The following is a 19,353-nucleotide window of genomic DNA, read 5'->3' on the forward strand; positions in this document are numbered from 1 at the left end:
ACAAAACAGACCCAAATGGATTCCTAGACCACTCTCTCACCCCGTCTTCCCATACCATGCATCTGCACCCCGATGAAACTCTGGGTGCTCCTATCTGTGTCTCCCCGGCTCTGTGTAGGCCCACACTACTTGCCTGGCCCCCTAAAGAGCAGCCCCATGGGTGAGGACTGCATTGGGTGCCCTTTAGCATTGGCCTGTGCGCTACCTTGTACTGCGGCACCCTGGGACCGGAGGAAGCTGACCTGCAGATGCTGCTTTCCCTAATGGGTCTTGTAGCAGTTGACTGTGCCCAGCAGGTGGCGCCATTGGGCCATTGAGCCTCCCGCCCCAGATTCCCCATAGGCAGCTTCTTTGCTGGCCAAGAGTGGGCGGGAGAAAGGGCCGGGTCTCAGGAGGGAGTCCTCCAGTCGGTCCACCTTCCTCACCTACTAGGAGTGTTTTGTATCCTAGTCATTCCCACCCACTTTGAAATCACACGTATTGTTTCACATTGGATGAATCTCCTCCTGTCCGATGTTGCTCCTGTGTTGGGACTAATGAGTGCTGGCCTTCACCTGCTCTTCCCTCCTAGAGCCTTCTAATAAAGTCACTAGAAACTGTGCCTAGTCGAGAGGATCAGAGGATGGGATTATCACCTGTTGGCCATTGACTGCAGGGTATTTAAGCCTCCATGGTGTTAATAAAGGGGGCTTTCTGAACCAGCGTTTGGAGGTCCGTGTGTCGGTCTGTCTCTGCGTGTGTATTCTCAACCTCCAGCCCCTTGCCCGAAGCTCGGGAACTGGGTTCTAGCGCGCAGAGCACAGACACGGGGGCGCGGTGCGCGGCGCTCCTGGTCAGGTGGCTTGGCAAAATGTCTGGGCAATCAGGAAATGGCAAGAGCCCTAGGACAAGCCGTGAAAGTGAGTTGAAGAACCTGGGGGGGGGGAGGGAGGGGACACATCTTGGGGACTCCTGTTCTGGATGTTGTGTCCCCTGAGAGCCCAGGTGTTGCCAAGCCTGCTCATCTATAGGGTCTCTTGTAATGTTAGAGAGAGGAGCTGCAGGCAGGCCACTGGGAACTGAGACCCAACAAAATCACAACCAAGGTGAGACCATGCAGAGGTGGCAGGTCGTGACACACATAACAACACGAGTCCCCTGCAGTCCAGGTGACCCAGTCCAGGCCGGATCCGATCCTGGCCAGCAGGGCCTCCTGGGGCCTCCATACCTTGCATCCCTGCTGGCTAGCCAGTGCCTCCCACAGCGCCTTGGGCAGCCTCTGGACAGTCCTCTCAGCCCCAGCACAGTCCCTCCCTCGTGCTGATGTCACCGTATCCAGACCTTGGAGGCCCCCCTCGGACTCCGCCTCCTGGGAGAAGGCTTTGGAGTGGGAGGGGAGGGTGTCAGTGCTGGCTGGACAGTTGCCCTGAACAGAGAGAAACAGAGTGACCCAGGGAGACAACATAAAAACAGAACAGCCCAGGGAACCCCAGAGCAACCTCGGGGCAAGACTCAGGCTGGGGCAGTGTTTGCAGGCTCCAGCCTCAGCTTGCAGGGTCCTCCCGTCCTGTGGCCCCTGACCCCAGGCTGGGAGGTGGCAATTCAGAGTGTGTGGATAAGATCCAGGTAAGGATGTGTTGCCCTGGGACTTTTGGACTGGGAGGAGCCATAGGCTGGGGCCTCTTCTGGAGCCCCTGCCCACAGCCTTATGTTCCTGGGACTGGGCTTCCCTGAACCTACAGGGAACTTGCCACCATAGCCATGGGAAGAAAATGTGCCAGGCGGGGTACATGGAGGCTTGTATCCTGGGGAAGGGAAGAGCTGAAGAGAAAGGGGCATGTGGAGTTGTTTCAGGGCTGGAACAAGATGGGGGCATCCAGGGCTATGGGAGAGGAGAGGAGGGGAGGGGAGGGGAGAGGAGACAAGAGGAGAAGAACAGAGAGGAGGGGAGGGGAGAGGAAAGGAAGAGAGAGGGTGGGATATGGGTGCTTTTCTCTCTCTTCTGCTCTTTTTGCTCATCTCTCTCTCTGATGATCTTTCTTTTCCTACACAAGTTGCTTCCCCTCGGTGGCCTAATGCCTTACATTTCCTATCTGTGGCTTGGGAATTTGAAGGCCACCAGCCAGTGTTGCTGAGGAGACAAGGTAAAAATCAGACTTAGTCGTGGACAAATAAATGGTTCTGTGTTCTCAGTCTGAAAAACTCATACATGGGCTAGTTCTTAGTTTTGGAAATAGACGTGTCCTGAGCCTTGTTCGCAGGATAAGAGAGCCCCATGACGTTCCCTGATGCTTGGGGCTTCAGCTTTGTCCTGAGCCACCGTCCACGGTTTAGGTCTGTCCTGACAGCCTTGTGCTAACATGAACGGGGCAGGAGCCAGGTGGCCTCTTCAGAGGGCATCTCTCCTGCCTGCTGCCCTTGTGATTATTTCCTTGTCAGTTCCCCAGGCTGGTGTAGGTCTCCGGAAGGACCACGTGCCCATGGAGACCCAGGGCCTGGGGGTCAGGGCTCAGGTGTCAGATAGTGTCGTGGGCAGAGGATCGGATGTCCCAGTGCCTCTCAATGGGCCCTTGTGAAAACTTAATGCTCACTCTGGGGGGCAGGCCAGACAGGGACGAAGGGACCTCACGCCAGGACCTAGGGGCTGCAGCTGCTTCCAGTGACAATGCCCAGGGCAGCCAATTCTGCTCGAATCAAGTTCTGGGCCTAGCCCTGTGCTGGATGAAGTAGGAGATGAAGGCCATGGACCGGTGATAAACTACTCTGCCATGTGACCTATAACTCCTGGAGTAGACCTCAACTGGGGTGCTAGAGCCCAAGTCTTAGTCCTGAATCTTCCCTGCCCTGCTGTGTGTCCTTGGGCCAGTGGCGATCTTTCTCTGAGCTTTGTCCACACGTCTGGTGTGGGGCTAAATACGCTACTTTCTAGGAGTTGCTTGGGGGTCTGGGTGTCAAAGGCTGAGAGGGTGACAGGAGCTTAGCGGCTGTGGGCAGTAGAGGTGATAACAGCACCTGAGGCTGAGCTGTGCTCAGAGGGACGGAAATCCAGGAGGCTTTCCATGAGAGGAGAGGGGAGGGACTGGGGAGGAGCCCAGGTGGCCTTGCCGGATCAGAGCTGCGGGGGGCTCAGGTCCCAGTGTGGTCTCTTCCCACAGAATCTGGTCACTCTGGAAGGTGCGCTGACGTAGAACCATGGTTATTCTTCAGCAGGTGAGTGCATGCACCTCATCTCCCCTCTCTGAGCTGGGGAGGGTCGTGCTGGGTGGCACGGGTCTCCCACCCTCCACGCTCTCTTCTCTTCCTAGCTGTGGAAAGTGTCCCTGGGTCTTCCTCTTGGAAAACTCCTACTTAGCCTTCAGAACCCTGCTGTAAATGATTCCCCGCCTCTCCCAGGCCCAGTCTCAGTCTGCTTCCTTTTCACATTGTGTCTCTGGGCCAGAGGAAAACGCATCCACCTGAGTCCCCGGCATTCCGGGCTCAGGAACAGCCTGTGCGAAGGTCCCAGTGTGGAAAGTCTTTGGGGAGGCAGTTAGCAAGCTTGCTTAGGTCACTGGGGTGGAGTGAGATGACAGAGACCAAGCTGCAGTTCCCTAGGGAAGAGGCAAAGTGCTGCCGTCCGTCAGCTGAGTCTTCCACTGCTCCTCCCCAGGGCCACTCTGATCCCTTGACCCTCAGCCCTTCCCCGTGACCAGCCTGGGACTCTAATGAGCCCTTGGTCTCCGAAGCGGGAGCCTGGAATGTAGGCAGTTGGCCAGGTGGGACTGGCACAGGTCCTTAGGGCTGTGAAGCTGGGGGTTATGAGGGCTCATCCACCAGTTTCCCCTTGTCCCAGGCTAGGAGGCCAATGGAGCAGCTTGGCTGCAAGCCCCAAGGCCACATGGGGCCGGTGTGTTAAAGGCAGGCTGCTGGTGTAGATTGGGAAGATCTTCAGGGGCTGGGAGCTTGTTCACAGGCCCATCAGAGAATGCCAAAGCCAGGCTAATGAGGGCTGGTGAGTGGGGATTCACACAGACCCCCAGAAGGAGGGTCTGGAGTCCCTATGCCCTCAGGAGTGTTCCCCTAGGGACCTCTGAAGCAGGTCTCTACCTGACCAGATGCCCCTCCCCCAGGTCTGTGTGCCTCTGGCTTCCTCATCCTGCAGTTCCCTGCCGGTAGCAGATCTGTGGGTGAAGGTGGCTCTACCCACTTTGAAATGGGATATATCTTTTCTTTACTTCTTTCGTTCCCCCAAAATGCCCCAGCTCTGGGCGCTACCCAGCTCTGAAGACTCCATCTTGAACTTTGAAGACACTGTGAGGCCCTTGGTCTGAGCATGCAGGTCCCTTCTGCCCCAGAACCTTGGCTGTAAGCTCTGAGCTGCCGGTTCTGTTCCCTCACCTGCCTTCTCCTGCCTGCCTCACCCTGTCATTGGCTACACAGCCGTCTAACTGCACCCTCTCAGGCCCCAGAACCGACTTCATTTCTCTTGGGAGCCTCTTTGCTCCTGTCAACCTGGAGTCCGTGTGTCTTATGACTTCCTGGGCCCCTAGAGAGCCCTCGAAACAAGGGCAGCCACCTCCTGCTCCTTGGGTTCCCAGCTGGGCACCAGACCACTGTGAGGTAGGTAGGGTTCGGCGCGGAGCCAAAAGTGCACAATTGGATGCAGGGGCTGAGCTGGATTCCTGGCTCCTTGACTCTGTGGTTATGGAACTGTAGGCTAATTGCTGTTGTCATTTTCTGTGACAAAGATCTGATGGTAGCTCCGGCCTACAGGAAGTCTGAGAGTGTAATGTCATGCCGATAAAATGTCCAGCCAGGGCTTGACAGAGACTTCCACAGTGGTCAGCTGCCGCACACCTGCTGAAAATGGTGTTGTGATGTGCCCCCTGCTTTGTGCTCTTACGTCATCTGTGATGAGGAGATCTCGGGAACCCTCAGAGGATCTGATGGTTCTCTTTCCCCGTGTAGGTTTCCCCCAAGTGGAACAGATAATGGCGGATCATCCATTCATCTCCTCTCTCCTTCCCTGTATGCTTCCGCCTTCCTGAATCACACATTCAACTCATGTGTCCTCCATTCACACCTAGTCGTGACAGGGCGCCAGGCACCAAGGACCCTTGCACAATAGTGGACTAGTTACTCAGAGCCCGCCACTCCTGGAAAACCTTTTGCTTTGTGAAGGGTTCCAGCTGTCCAGGAGTGGTCCGTGTGGCCACCATCCTCAGTGATCGGTGAAGCTATGGGATGGGGAAGCTCTGAGCTCATTTCACTGTGAAGAAACTGAGGCTCAGACAGGGTCATTGAAATATGAGCTGGGTAGGCCCGGTCGTGATCGGGAATGGCCCTAACAGGAGACAATTGTCAAGAAGTGGAGGCCCGGGGAAGGGCATAGCATAAGATTAGAGTGTGTACTGGGGCCTAGGGGAAGAGCGGTCAGACTGCCTGGACGGCATTTGCAGGATAGAGCCCTTTCCCTGGGAAACCTGTGGCCAGTCTGGACACACCTCTTGTTTTTATGGCCTTATGAATTAGCCAGGGTGCCTAGGGAGTCCTAGGGTGTCCGGGGCTCCCTCTCCCAGCCAGTTCTCATCCACTTGCCCCTCACAGAGCCCCTTCGAAGCCTAACTCCATGCCAGACTGAGCAGCAAGGATGGGCATCATCCCCTGACTCCCGGAGCAGTTTCAAAGGAAACTTTGAGTGTCAAAGAAAGCAAAAGTGTGACAGCCGGATCCCAGGGGGACAGAAGGACGGGAGGAAGCCTGGGAGTTGGTGTAGTCAGTATAGAAAAGCTGTGTAGCTATAGCAAGAGTCCCTCCTAACCAACATCTCTGGAATACGTCCGCAGAGTAGCCAGGCCCTCGGTGACAGGATGGAAACAAGAACCCAGGCCCCTTTGGTGCAGGTGCTGCTTCTGTGAGGACCTTGAGGAGGTTTTCTGTTTTGTTTTGTTGTTGTTGTTTTTGTTTGTTTTGTTTGTTTGCTTCAGTCATACATGGCTTTCCTCTCGGCTCTGTGGTAGGCCAGGGTGGGAACCACTGGAACTTGACCCAGATTTGCAGGCAGAGGGAGGTTTGAAGGTAATTTTGGGCTGCTGACGGCTGGATTGGGACTTAAGACAACATAATGACTTCTTTGTCCCTTGTTACCATGTGCGTGCCTTCAAATCTGTTGGGCCCGATACTGACGTGAACACCCAGCTCTCTCTTGGTTACTTTGTGCCTGGAATGCTATCTGCACGAAGTCCTTGGGTCTAAAGTGAGTCTTGTGCAGGCAGCCCCTGGTAGAACTCTGTGTTCTTAATCCAGTCTGTCAGCCTCTTCCTTTCTATTGGTGCACTTAATCCACTTACATCTAAAGTAATTACTGCTGAGGACCAGTCCCCTGGGTCCCAGATCCGGCCTCCAACTTGTCTGATAGCCAAGAATGACCTGGGACTTGCCCGTGCCTCCTCCTGTTCCTGCCTCCCCAGGGCTGTGGTTACCGGCACGCACTATGACTGCTTTTGTGCAGGGCTGGGCTTCATGCGTGTTAGGCAAGCCCACCCGCAGCCCCCTGCCTAGGCCCTTTGCGGTCAGCTTTTGTTCTCTGTAACTTGACTGTAGCTTCTTCTCCCCAGTCCTTCATCACTGCTGCCTTTGGGTTTAATTGATGGGATCTTTTCCAATCTACTATTTTGATTCCCTTCTCACCTCCTCTATGATTTTTTTCTCTTCTTCTTCTTCTTCTTCTTCTTCTTCTTCTTCTTCTTCTTCTTCTTCTTCTTCTTCTTCTTCTTCTTCTTCTTCTTCTTCTTCTAATCTCTCTGGGCTGGAGAGATGGCTCAGCAGTTAGGAGTGCTTGCGGCACTGGAATTCAGGTCCTAGCACCCATGTCAGGCAGCTAACTCACAAGAGCTTGTAATTCTAGCCCCAGGAGTCCAACCTGGGTACTCTCACACTTGGCATACATTCACACAGACACACGCACATATAAGTAAAAACTGAATTCTTAAAAATAGACATTGTTTTAAAAAAACTTTTAAAAGTTTATTTTCCTTTATGTTTTCTCTCAGACTTGCAGCTAATATCTTAAATAGATAACAATACAGAGACCAAACTAACCTCGACAATATGAGACCTGAGCCTCTACAGCCCTGCCTCTGTTCCATTTCCACAATGTACATCTTTACAAACTGTGTGTCAAACATATTAACATGTATTTATCATACTTTGTGCATTTCTGATCATGGAGGAGAAAAGGGAAGATTTCATACCCTAAGTACAATGCCGACTATTACCATTAGTTATGTTTTTAAATTTTTTTTCGGATTTAGCCGGGCAGTGGTGGCTCATGCCTTTAATTCCAGCACTAGGGAGGCAGAGGCAGGCAGATCTCTGTGAGTCTGCAGCCAGCCTGGTCTACAGAGCTAGTTCCAGGACAGGCTCCAAAGCTACTGAGAAACCCTGTCTCAAAAAACCAAAAAAAAAAAAAAATTCAGATTCATTTTTTGTATTTTATGTTTGTGAGTGCTTTGCCTGAATTATGTATATATACCACATGCATGCCTGGGGCTGACCCCCTGAAGCTGCAGGTATAAGTGGTTGGGAATCACTTTGTGGGTGCTGGGAATTGAACTCAGCTCCTCTGGAAGAACAGTATCCTCTCCTAACCACTAAACCACCTCTCCAGCCCTCGGTGTCCCCTTTGCATGATGTCAGGCATAGGATTCTCAGCTGTACCTTCTATCTATCTATCTATCTATCTATCTATCTATCTATCTATCTATCTATCTATCTACCTATCTACCTATCTATCTATCTGGTTTTTTGAGACAGGGTTTCTCTGTGTAACAGCTCTGGCTGTCCTGGAACTCACTTTATAGACCAGAGGGCCTCGAACTCACTGAGATCACCTACCTCTGCCCCCAGAGTGCTGGCATTTAGTGCGTGCTCTACAACTGCCCAGCGATTTTTTTCTTTTAAACATAGTCATGCTATGCTGCTCAAGCCAGCCTTGAACTCACTACACCGTGTAGGCTGGTCTCAAACGTCTCCTCCCTTTGTCTCTGCATCTGTGGGATTACAGGCGTGAGCTACCACAGCTGGATTCTCTGGATTCTTTTGACATTTGACGAACAGCCTCCCCCTGCCTTCTGCCTTCCATGGTTTCTGAAGAGAAACCGGCTGTACCCGTAGTAAAAATTCTTAGCACACAAGGAGTCACCTCTCTCTCTCTCTCTCTCTCTCTCTCTCTCTCTCTCTCTCTCTCTGCAGCTGACCCTCTCAGTCTCTGCTGCTCTGGAGAGGACCTGTTTTTCCAGTGCCAACAGCAGACCTCCCAGCCCCCTGCCGGGCCTTTCTCAAGCCACCAGACCCACTGTCTGCCCTCTCCCCTGCCCAGGTCCGGTCCCCTGCAGCCCTTTGTGCTATCCCTCTGTCTGGGACACTCTTCCCCTCATGGATATCCAGGAGATGGTGTCCTTAACAGTCTCTGCTCTTGTGATGCCCTCACTTAATAACGGCCATGGAGCACACAGTGATTGCTAGCAGCACCAGTAAGAGTGCCGAGCCCAGCTCAATCCATGAATCCACAAGACCCCTGTGGAGCTACCACCCTATAACAGGCAGAGGAGGAACCCAGCTCTATCCATGAGTCCACAAGACCCCTGTGGAGCTACCACCCTGTAACAGGTAGAGGAGGAAACATAGGTACCCCAGGTAAAGGAGCTTCCCCAAAGAACACAGCCTATAGCTAGGTGGGCTTGAACCTAAGCTGTCTGATTCCAGAGTCCCCGGAGCTGTGGTGACTCAGCACTAACCTTTTATCTGGTGGTGCTTCCTTATCTGTGTGTACCACACCAGGAGGGGAACCCAACTGTGCCCTGCTCTGGGCTTGTGCTCTGAAGAGGCTTCTGTATGGAAAGATGGGAAATGCCCAGAGTCCATATCAGCTTCTCCCTGCAGTCTGCGGCTCCCGGTGGGCAGGCAGGCAGGCAGGCAGGCAGGGAGAGGTACTCTGGCTCTGGGCTTGATGGAGAAGGGCTCTTATGATCAGGGTTCCTGAGGGTAGAAAGGGTTAGTGGCTGCAGGCACGTGTTAGCCCAGAACAGGAAGACGGAATCCTGGGTTCCTGAGACTGGGACGTGTGGATAAACGGAGGCACTGGCCTGGCATGAGCTGCCTGTGGCTTCTGACTCTCCGCCTGACTCTCCCTGACTCTGCTCCCTGCTGGTGTTTGCTAAGGGAGCAGCAGCTGGGCTTCTGGGATTCCAGAGCAGGAGGTTTGTCTGCAATGGAGACAGGTGGACTTGAAGAGAAAAGAGAGGAAGGCAGAGAAGCAGACAGAACCCGGGAGGGTGGGGCAGGAAGCTGGAGAGCATCCTGGACAGACAGTGGCCCTGGCTCATGGCTCGGCCCTGACTGGAGCCTGGTGCCTCGCCTTGCTTGAATGCAGGGACTCTGGAGAGCTGCCAAGTCCCTGTTAGGTGAGCTTAAGCCATCATGGTGGCTCCAGGTCCTGGGGAGTCCACCGTACCTCTGAGATTCAAGGCCACCTATTGCTGACCCCTGGGTCCTGCGGAGGAGGATCAGACAAGTTCTTCAGGGTCCAGTTACCCTAAGATGGCTGGCTCCCTGGGAAGAGTTAAAACAAAACAGCTTTCGATCCCCAGCGGCGGCAATGGAACCAGAGAGACCCTCCCTGTCGTCCTAAAATGTCTCGAAGTTTGCACGTGTTCCCCATAGCTGCTTGACTTTTCCTTTTGTAGAAAACAGACTAATTTTCTCCAAAATTGCAGCTAAGATGAGATTCCTGGAGCCACTTTTCCTGGCTACGGTCCCAGAGAAGCTCCCGGGATTCTGGGGGTGTCAAGGTACCTCCATGGGAGGGGTCGCAGCAGCGCGGTGCCCCCTCCCACGGGCGTCACCTAAGCCGCCGTTGCCATGGGCCCGTGGCAGATGGCCGGGTTTAGGGTTCCCAAACCGGTGTGTCGCGCGGGATTAGGTGAATTAGGAGCCCGTATCTGCGGACAGGCCACCAGACTCTGCGCACCATGGAGTCCCCCGGCAATCCTGCTGACCCCGGCGAGGCTCCCGCCCAAGCGTCAGGCAAATGGGCTCTGGTGCGAAGCTTGAACCAAGCGCTCAAGACCTTCGCGGTCATGCCGGTGAGCCCCGGGTCGGGAGAGGAAGGCTCGCTAGCGTGGGCCTCAATTTCGGGGTCGATCAGAAGCCAAGTGGTTTGCAGGAGCTAGAGGGACAGGGGAGACTGCATCCCTGGGATGCTGCATGGGATTAGGGACTCTGGAGTCAGCTTGACCCAAGCCACACCTCTCAGGGTCTGGAGATTTTTGTCCTCTGGAAAATCAGGGATGTTGTGGGGAAGGGGCAGACTAGCTGGGCCAAGTGAAGAATACAATTCCCAACTTTTACTGCTGTCCAGCTCATGCAGCAACCCCAGACACATAGAGGGGCATCCTAGAGTCCCCTCCGCCCCCACAAGCTAGTAACTTGTTACAGTTCCCACTTCTAGGTTCCTGTGGCAATATATGTGTCCCCCCCTCCCCCCCGCCTATAAAATGGCCCAGGGTGATTAGGAAAACGAGTGAGGGGCCATGTTCTAATTCAGGCCCCTATCATTCCACGGAGACCTAAGCCCTGTCCCAGAGGAGGGAAGAGGCAGGAGAGGGCTGAGAACCTGTAGATCGGCATTGATGTGATTCTGACCCCAAGTCCAGAAGCAGGGCAGGCAGCAGGCACAGGTGGCTTTTTTTTTTTTGAGGGGGGGGAGCTTCTGGTCTTCAGAGACACTGTACCCTCCCGTTCCAAGTCTGCTAAAAGCAAAGCCTGGCATGGCTGAGCGCTACCACCAACCACACGGCACCAGCACCAAATTGGAACCCACCTCTCTTGACTGCTGTGTTCGCTGCAGTTAAATACCTGTTTCCTGAGGGGAATCGGGGAGAGGGAGCATGCTTGAGAATATGAGATGAAGTCTCCATGACTGGGTCTGTGTAGCAGGAGGGGGGCCTGAGCCTGGGATCCACCAAGCCAGGCACTTGACTCGGAAAATCTGAGACTTGGCCCAAGTTAGGCACACCCCACTGAAGCATTTGCCGTGTTACAAATGGGATCCTCACTGTAAGGTGAGGTCCCTAGAGGGGTCCCTTTTATGGCATGTTTTTGGGCAGTCTAGTGATGTGGAGTCTGGACACAGGAAGTGGGCCTAGCGGGTTGGGACATGGAGCCTGGTGTTATTCATGGCTTCCTTCTTCTCAGAAGAGAACTCTGCCAGCCTTGTAAAGGAGCAGTCTGATGAGGGAGTGCACCCAAGTCCATTTTCTTCTTGGGCCTTAGTGTCTTCACCTATAAAATAAATATCTCTGTGTCCTAGCTGCCTTAGGCCTTTTTCTGGCCAGCTCTTTGTCCCGCTTAGAAATCGTCTGGCCTCAGAATTCTCCTTGAAGCCCCCAACTTGGCATTTGATGTTGTGGCCTGGGGCAGAAACGGTCGTTACTGCCCTCCTGGGGACAGCCTGAAGTTAGAAGTGTCTTGTCATTCCTGCTTTCTGTGTGTCCTGAGTGCCTCAGTTTCCCTCTCTGAGCCTCTATTTCTGGCACACACAAGGTATCTTAATTTGATGATTCTGTGTTCTTTCAGTGAGAAAACTATTTTGTGTGCCAGGCGCTGTGCTAAGGCCAGGAGACACCCGTGAGTCAGAGACCTGGCTCTTGGCTGTCCTCGGTCTAGGTTTCCGGTCTGTCTTTAGAGCTGAGAGTCTCTCAACCAGAGACCCTAGCCTGTCTTGCTCGGTGCTATACCTAGGGAAAGAGCCCTGGACTTGGAATTCCTAGTGTTCTGGCTGGGTAACAGCAGTGGCATTTTAATCTCTTTTGAGGAAACAGGGCTATGGAACTCCTCACAAGAGGGTATCATGAAGGCAGAAGGAACAGTTAATTTTAGAGGAACATTTAACTTTCTGGAAGGTTCTGGGACTTCCATAGAGTGGTCATCTGGCACCTGAGTCAGCAGGCGTGAATGTTCCCTCCCTCTTTCTTCCCTTCCTTCTTTCTTCCTTTCCTTCTTCCTTCCTTCCTTCCTTCCCTCCCTCCTTCCTTCTTTTTTCCTTTCCTTCTTCCTCCCTCCCTCCCTTCCTTCCTTCCTTCTTTCTTCCTTTCCTTCTTCCTTCCTCCCTCCCTTCCTTCCTTCTTTCTTCCTTTCCTTCTTCCTTCCTCCCTCCCTTCCTTCCTTCTTTCTTCCTTTCCTTCTTCCTCCCTCCCTCCCTCCTTCCTCCCTCCCTCTTTCCTTCCCTCCCTCCTTCCTTCTTTTTTCCTTTCCTTCTTCCTTCCTCCCTCCCTTCCTCCCTCCTTTCCTCCCTCCTTTCCTCCTTCCTTCCTTCCTTCTTTTTTTCTCCCTCCCTCCCTCCCTCCTTCCTTCTTTCCTTCCTTCCGCCTGTCTTTTTCCTTTGTATGTTGGGGACAGAGCCTGCAGCCTGTGTATCCTGGGTGAGTGCTCTCCTCTGAACCACACCACTGCTTCAAGGTTCTGTTCTGTGCTCACTCTCTCTACTCCTCCCCCCGTACCCTCATACAGAGTCCCGTGCCCTCGCTCACACTCACACCACACACATGCCCACATCCCCTCACACTCCCCTCGCTCCTCTCTCACGGAGGCTTTTTCTGAGCCAGGCTCTGGGGAGCCATGGGTGAGAGGCTGGCCCAGCCTTGCTTCAGACAGTGTGGTGCTGGACTGTGAGCTCAGCTGGTGACTCCATTATCTATACAGCTGCTAAAGGGGAGACTGGAGGGGGGATAGCTCAGGGCGTAAGAGCTTGTCTAGAACTCGCAAGGCCCTGGGTTCGAGTCCAGTGCATAAACCAGGCATTGTGTGACAGCACTCTAATGGTAGAGAGGTCATCCTTGGTCATGTATCATGTTTGAGGCCAGCCTGGGCTACAGGAGACCCTGTCTCAAAGACAGTGGTAACTGTGCCATTTTCTGGGTGTGTGTGGCTCCTTGTCCCTGTGGACCTGGTGCCTGCTCCTGTCATAACTCATCTCAGGGTAGCCTGGCCTGCTCTTCCTTGGACAGCACCTCCCAGCCCGTATCTGCTTTGTCCCCGGAGGGCAGGCAGTGCACACATACAGCTATGGCAGAGTGCAGAATCAGTGTGGCCCAGCAGGGCTGAGGAAGCCTAGGAAAAGCCGCTGCTGTGTAGAGGTGTGGACCGGCACAGGGGACCCAGGGCTGGAGGGGAGGTATCCGGCAGTTGTGAGTGTGGGAAAGGCAGGCGCTGGGAAGCAGTGGGGAGCCCCAGATTCCCTACGGATGCTCAGCGCACATGACCTCTCTTGACTTCTGGGCCTTGGTGCTTCCTGGCACCAAGCAGGGCCTGGGACGGACTGGCTTGTCTCTGGCATATGCTAAGTCCACTCACGTGAGTAAGCCAGGGCCCATGGTAGCTCCGACGGGAGAGGAAAGCAGAAATAACTATACGTCCAAGCCCTCCCCCTTTCTGAGGGACAAGGAAACTGAGGTTCAGGGGTCGGTGAGAAGGGCCTAGGACTCTGGCTCCTGAATCCAGGCCCTGAACTGTTCCGGCCAGGCCAGGCCCATGGGTCTGCAGTGCGCCATGCATTTCCAACCACACTTGCTGTGAGATTATATGCTTGTAGAGATGCTAAATGCTCCCGCCCTCCAGGAGAGCTTGGGAACCCTTCCCCAAGGGAACACATTTTATTAGATTAAAGCACAAGCATGTGTGTTTTACCTCCAGGTCCTCCAAGGACCTCTGTGTCCTAGACCCCACCCACTTCTCTCTTCCCTGTAATGGCCTCCTTCATGTCCCCTCCTGCCCCAGGAGCTTTGCATATGCATTCCCGCTGTTCTGCCACGTGGCTACATTTTCCCCTTCAGATCCCAGTGTGGTGGTTTTCTCCCTGGCATAGTCCATTGGCTGACAAATTGGCATGGCCACTCTCCTGCCATTGCTTGCAAGTTTCTTCCTTCTCTTTGCACTTACCAGCGTCCATAGGGATCCTGGGAAGAGCCTTGCTCAGCTGTTGCCATTGCAATTTCTTCCGCCCCTTCTAAATCAACCAGGATTTTGTCCTCAGTAGGTGCCCTTTATAGGTGATTGTTGAATACACCAGCTTAGAATATAGTTGGTCTCAGCTCAGATCTCTGAATCTGGGTTTTGATTCAGCTACCCGAGTTAAGAGCTAGGCTTTGGACTGGATGCTGCCAAGAATGGAAATAGAACCCCCCCACCACCACCACCTTCAAGGTCTGGGCTCTCCTCACAAGCCAGGGATCAATGTGGCCTCTTCCCCCAGGCTCAGCAGAAATGGCAGATGCCATCGCTAGGATGATGTGACGGAGACTGCAATGCTTGTCACAGCCTGGTGGTTCTTGTGTCCTGACCCTTTTAGGGTAGAAGGGCTGCGACTTGGTGTTCCTGCCTCTGTCTCTAGTCTGTCAGGTGTCTGTAAGTCCAGAAGTCATGAGCAGCATAACTTTAGACAGGCCTGGGCTGAGGTTGACCTCAGGAGGCCCCGCTCCTTTGCCTGAGGGGACCCTGGCTTACAGAAGAGGCACTGAGGACACCGTGAGCCCTAAGGTCACCACCCCGAGGTTCCCAGAAAGTCAGGGCTCCCCCTCCCTCTCCTCTGGCTCAGTGGCGCTTGTGGCTGCTGGCTCTCCGGACTCAGCAGCAGGATCTCCTGCCTACAGGGAGACTACGTGTGGATGGACCTGAAGTCAGGCCAGGAGTTTGATGTGCCCATCGGGGCCGTGGTGAAACTCTGCGACTCTGGGCAGATCCAGGTGGTGGACGATGAAGGAAACGTGAGTGACCCTCTTTCCCCAGCCCTACCTGGGAAGACTACAGTGACAGACGCCCCGGATAGGAAGTGGCCGGGAAATTTCCACCACCTTCCCCCCATACAACCCTTCCTCCTCTTCTCCAGCCAGAGAGAGTATCTTTTGCTTTCCGTTTGCATGTTTCTGAAGCCTTCCGGCCATTCTGGGACATGGGGTGAAGGCTGTATGTGCTGTGTTGGGGGAGCTCCTTGGCATGGCACGTGATCCTTTGGAGTCAGATCAGGGTCCTCCCTTTCATGCCTCAGTTTCCTCTTTAATAAGATGAGACCCATGTGCGGGCCTCCATGTGTGAGCACCTCAGTATGGTTGGCATCCATCTAGAGACACCGGGCTTTGCTCTGTTGGCTTGTGGGCTTCACCACCCACATTGCTCTTAGGAAGTAAGTATAACCTATCAGCCCTTCACATCTTCTGGAAAGGGCCTCGGAAGTGCAGACTGGTAACAATTCAGGCTTGAGGAAGGAGGCAAAGGTCAAAGGAAAGGGGCTGCAAGGAAGGGAAGTGGTCTATGTGTGGGTCCAAAAGGGAGCTGTGGGATCTTGGAGAGTAAGTTTGGAAGATGTGTATGTACTTTTGCATGTGAGTGCATGTGCATGAGTGTGCACATGTGTGTGCATGTATGCACCTGTTTGTCTCTATGTGTGCTCACATGTGTGTGCGTTGGGGACATGTAGTGTAGATGCAGGGCAGATCCCAAAAATGTGCTATAGTGGAAACATTAAGGACCTGGGAAACTTCCACTTGCCCTAATCAGAATTGTGTCCAGTGCTGTGACAGGCTCTGGGGATAGCCTAGCCTGGATTCCTGTCTTAATCTCCTAGTCTGGGGAGAGTCAAGAGGGAATAGTGACTTGAAGAAGGTCCTGCTGGGACAAGAGGAGCTGTGAGCCAAGGGCAAGGAACCATTGATGTCCCCCGGACCCTGCAGGGCTGCTCCTCAGAGCTCCTGGCCTAAGTTCTGTCCTTGGATTCTCACGGCACCTGTGAAAGGCTGGACGATAACTGTGACCCCCATCAGGTGGCCATGAATCACCAAGTTTATAACCAGTGGCTCTGGGATTAGAATGAAGGATTTCTACTTCTGCATGTGTGCCTGCCACCAGCATCTCAGCTGCAGTTATAGGACTCGGGTTGCAGGAGAGAGGCTGCACCCCAACCTTGAGGCCAGAGTGCCCTTCCTCCCTTCTGAGGCTCCGGGAACCCGCTCTGAGGCTGAGTCTGGGGAGGTGTGTGTGGGGTGGACTCACAGCAGACAGACTGGCGATGCCCTCCAGCTCTGAGGATGGAGACAAGGACTGCATCTACCCAAGGGTAGAGTTTCACCTGGGTCAGGTTGCATGTCAGATGGTATCCTGTAACTCTGTGTCACTGGATCCTGAAGGTCCCCTCCCATCCTGCACACCCCCCACCACACCCGCCAAGGCCCTAAGGGTGGGGATTGCTGGATGGGGGTAGGGGGGTGGTGACTGGCTAGGAACATAGGATGGAGACAGGTTAGGGAAACTGAAGCCTTGGGACCCTCTTTCCTATTTCCTTCTCCTGACACGCTGGGCCATTGTCCTCCACCTCTGAGTAGTTGGGAGTAGGGACCAAGCCAGTCACATGACTTGTACAGAGCTCAATAAGGTGTTCAGAGAAGGCTCTCTGGAGAACACTTGCAGAACATGGAGGCTCTGGCCTCCCCACCTCCGTGCAATCCTTTCCTGTGCCTGTGGGGGGCCCTACCTCACACAGAAGAACACCTGTCTCCTTAGCTTAGTCCCAGCCAGCTCTTCCCCAGGTGTGTCTCATGTTCAGAATTACCCACAGTATTTCTCTGTGCTCTCCCTCCCTTCGCTGTCTTTTTTCTGTTTCTTTTTCCGTCTCTGACAGTCCTCAGACACTGTCTTTTCCTCGTCTCTGTCGTTCCCCCCTTCACAGCCAGGTCTCCACCCCTAACCTTCTTACACTTTGGCCCCTGCTGTGGGCTGTGGACCTTGACCAGAAAGCTACTGCCCTCAGCAGGGCATTCTCCCACACAGGAGGAGGAATTGTTCAGCTTCTTCACCTGGCCAGCCCTTTTATGTTGATTCTGTCGCTGGGCCCAGGCCCCACGTCTCTGTTGGGGGTTGTGACAAGAAACCGTATGGTCTTTGTAACCTGGGTGGCTCAGGGTGTCTGACCCATATCTGGTCGAGTCTATCCCAGACCCCAGTGACCTGCACACCTGACAGGACTCTCCAGGCAGGATAGCTTTCCCCTCCCCCACTTCAGGACGGGAACGCTATTGTCTTTGCTTTCTGTTTGCTGGTGAGGTCCTGGAGGCCCAAGGTCATGTGAGGAACCTTACCCTAAGGTTGTAGAGGCTGCATGGGCTCAGTCCTGTCTCACCTTCCCCAACTCCATCTAGTTCACCAGCCAGGCCTGTGAAAGACACCTGGGTGGGGCCGTTGCCCGGCCTATTGCCCGGTTGCCCCTGCTGGCCCCTTATGTGCCATGCCCACACGGCCTGCTTGGGAAGAGCTGGTTTGGCGGGTCCCTTGGCCTTCTCTCCTCACTTCTCCCATAAACTCTTTTTTTTCGATCAGGTCTCAGCCTGAATGCCACCTCCTTGATAAAGTGGACCTCAGCACCTTGCCCAGACAGTAGCCATATTGAGCTGTCTAACTGACCTATTTTGGAAGGAGTTGTGGACCAAAGTGTGGGGTGAAGGACACAGACAGAGAGCTGCCCAGAGGCCCAGGTCCCTCTGGCCCTGGCCAAGGGAAATTTCCAAATGGATCAGCTTTTCTCAGAGTGTTTGGAAGAGAGGAATGTTCCACGCGGTGCTGAAAGTGTAGACAGGTCCTTGACGTCACTGCCGGCCCCGTGTGTGTTGGGAAGGCTGTGAGAGAGCCTGGATTGGATTAAGTTTTCCTGCTGGAGTGCCATGGAATGTTAGGGAAGCTGGAGTAGGCCTCTGGCTGGCCCTGCCCTGACCCCTCTGGGCAGCCGAGGGGGCTAGCTACCTCTTCACTCCTAGAGGCGGGGCCTGAGCTAACGGAGGAGAGAAAACACAAAACACCAGGACCAGGCAGCAGCCACAGGAGAGCCTGATAGGCAAGATCACGTGACCAAATCTGTCAGGGGCAGCTGAGGACTGGAGCTAGATTCGTGCTAGGGTCTCCTGTGGGGCTGATCCCTAAGAACACCTGGAGGAGGGGCACGTGAGCGTGGTCCGGAAGTGGGTGTTACATCTATTAGCGCACCTATGGGCTCTGGGGACCGGTAGCAGAGATGTTCCTCCCACCCCCAGAAATCGTGTTTCTTCCCGGCTCAAGGTGAGGGAAAGTGCCTGGAACTCAGGTCAGAGTCTGGGGATGTGAGGTTTGTTGTTGTTGTTGTTGTTGTTGGTGGTGGTGGTGGTGGTGGTGGTGGTGGTGGTGGTGGTGGTGGTGGTGGTGGTGTGTGTGTCTGTGTGTCTGTGTGTGTGTGTGTCTGTGTAGCCCTCCCTACCTGTCTTGGAACTTGCTCTGTAGACCAGACTGGTCTCAAACTCAGAAATCTACCCGTCTCTGCCTCCTTAGTGTTAGGATTAAAAGTGTGCACCCCCTCACCGGGTTGTGAGAAGGTTCTTGAATCCAGCAACCCCAAGAAACCTAGGCTCTATTCACCAGAGCAAAGAATCCAGGAGTCTCCTAGACTGCCCTCATCTGCCATCTGGTGGCTGCAGGGAATAGTGCAGACAAAAGGAGGCTGCGGGTGGGAAGAGAGAAACTCAGCTCTTAGGTCCACCTTAATCTCCACCTGTGGAAGACACTCGGAGGGAACCATTGCCCTTGCACACCTCCCGCAGGCCACACCCACAAGGCCTGGGAAGGGCTGGTTTGGCTGGCCCCGCTGCCTGGCCTTCTCACTTCTTACAGAAACTTACTCTTCATTCAGGTCTCGGCTTGAATGATCTCAGCACCTTGCCCGCAATAGCCCTGCTGAGAGCTCTAAGCATATTTTTATGTATTTGTTGAAGGGAGCCTGGCTTTGAAGTCAAGGCCCTGAAATCCAGCTCCTGTGTTTTCACTCTGGCCTTCAATGTAACTGGGAGACCTGATCCGCTTAATGATAGCCACCGGTGGGGGCAACTGCCTTGCCCTCCTTAAATGCATGTAGCCAGATTCTTTAAGAGGAGGAGAGCTGCCTTGGTGGGTAGAGACCAGTAAAGTTCCCAGATTCAAGCCAGTCAGAGGCTCCGTAGGGCCGTATCACAGACCCGGGGTTCCCATCCCTCAGCATAGCCTAGGTCTGGGAGCAGCAGCTGATATGAAAGACTCTGTTGCCTGCAGGAGCATTGGATTTCCCCTCAAAATGCCACGCACATCAAGCCGATGCACCCCACCTCGGTGCATGGAGTGGAGGACATGATCCGCCTGGGGGATCTCAACGAGGCGGGCATTCTGCGCAACCTGCTCATCCGCTACAGGGAGCACCTGATCTATGTGAGTACCACCCATAGCTGCTGTGCTGAGATTGTGAGTACCGCCCATAGCTGCTGTGCTGAGATGCAGAGGTCCAGCTCCTCTTCC

At 54.1% G+C, this 19,353-nt stretch overlaps 1 protein-coding gene across 3 annotated transcripts in view; it reads left to right on the forward strand.

Annotated features, from left to right (window-relative positions):
• The first annotated feature begins 1,379 nt into the window (after window positions 1-1,379).
• Myo7a (myosin VIIA) overlaps window positions 1,380-19,353 on the forward strand; it is a 67,331-nt gene continuing 49,357 nt past the window's right edge. For 2 of the 3 annotated variants that reach the window (XM_048435103.3, XM_048435104.3), the window contains exons 1-4: window positions 1,380-1,605; window positions 3,135-3,189; window positions 14,667-14,780; window positions 19,114-19,266. In XM_048435103.3, the coding sequence (XP_048291060.3) occupies window positions 3,172-3,189; window positions 14,667-14,780; window positions 19,114-19,266 (285 nt within the window). In that variant the 5' untranslated portion in view covers window positions 1,380-1,605; window positions 3,135-3,171. Of the gene's footprint in view, window positions 1,606-2,045; window positions 2,124-3,134; window positions 3,190-14,666; window positions 14,781-19,113; window positions 19,267-19,353 lie in introns of those variants that run through there. The other variant, XM_087901587.1, reaches the window with a different exon arrangement.

This window comes from Myodes glareolus, chromosome 24 (assembly GCF_982192425.1).
Source record: "Myodes glareolus chromosome 24, mMyoGla1.1, whole genome shotgun sequence".
NCBI lineage: Eukaryota > Metazoa > Chordata > Mammalia > Rodentia > Cricetidae > Myodes > Myodes glareolus.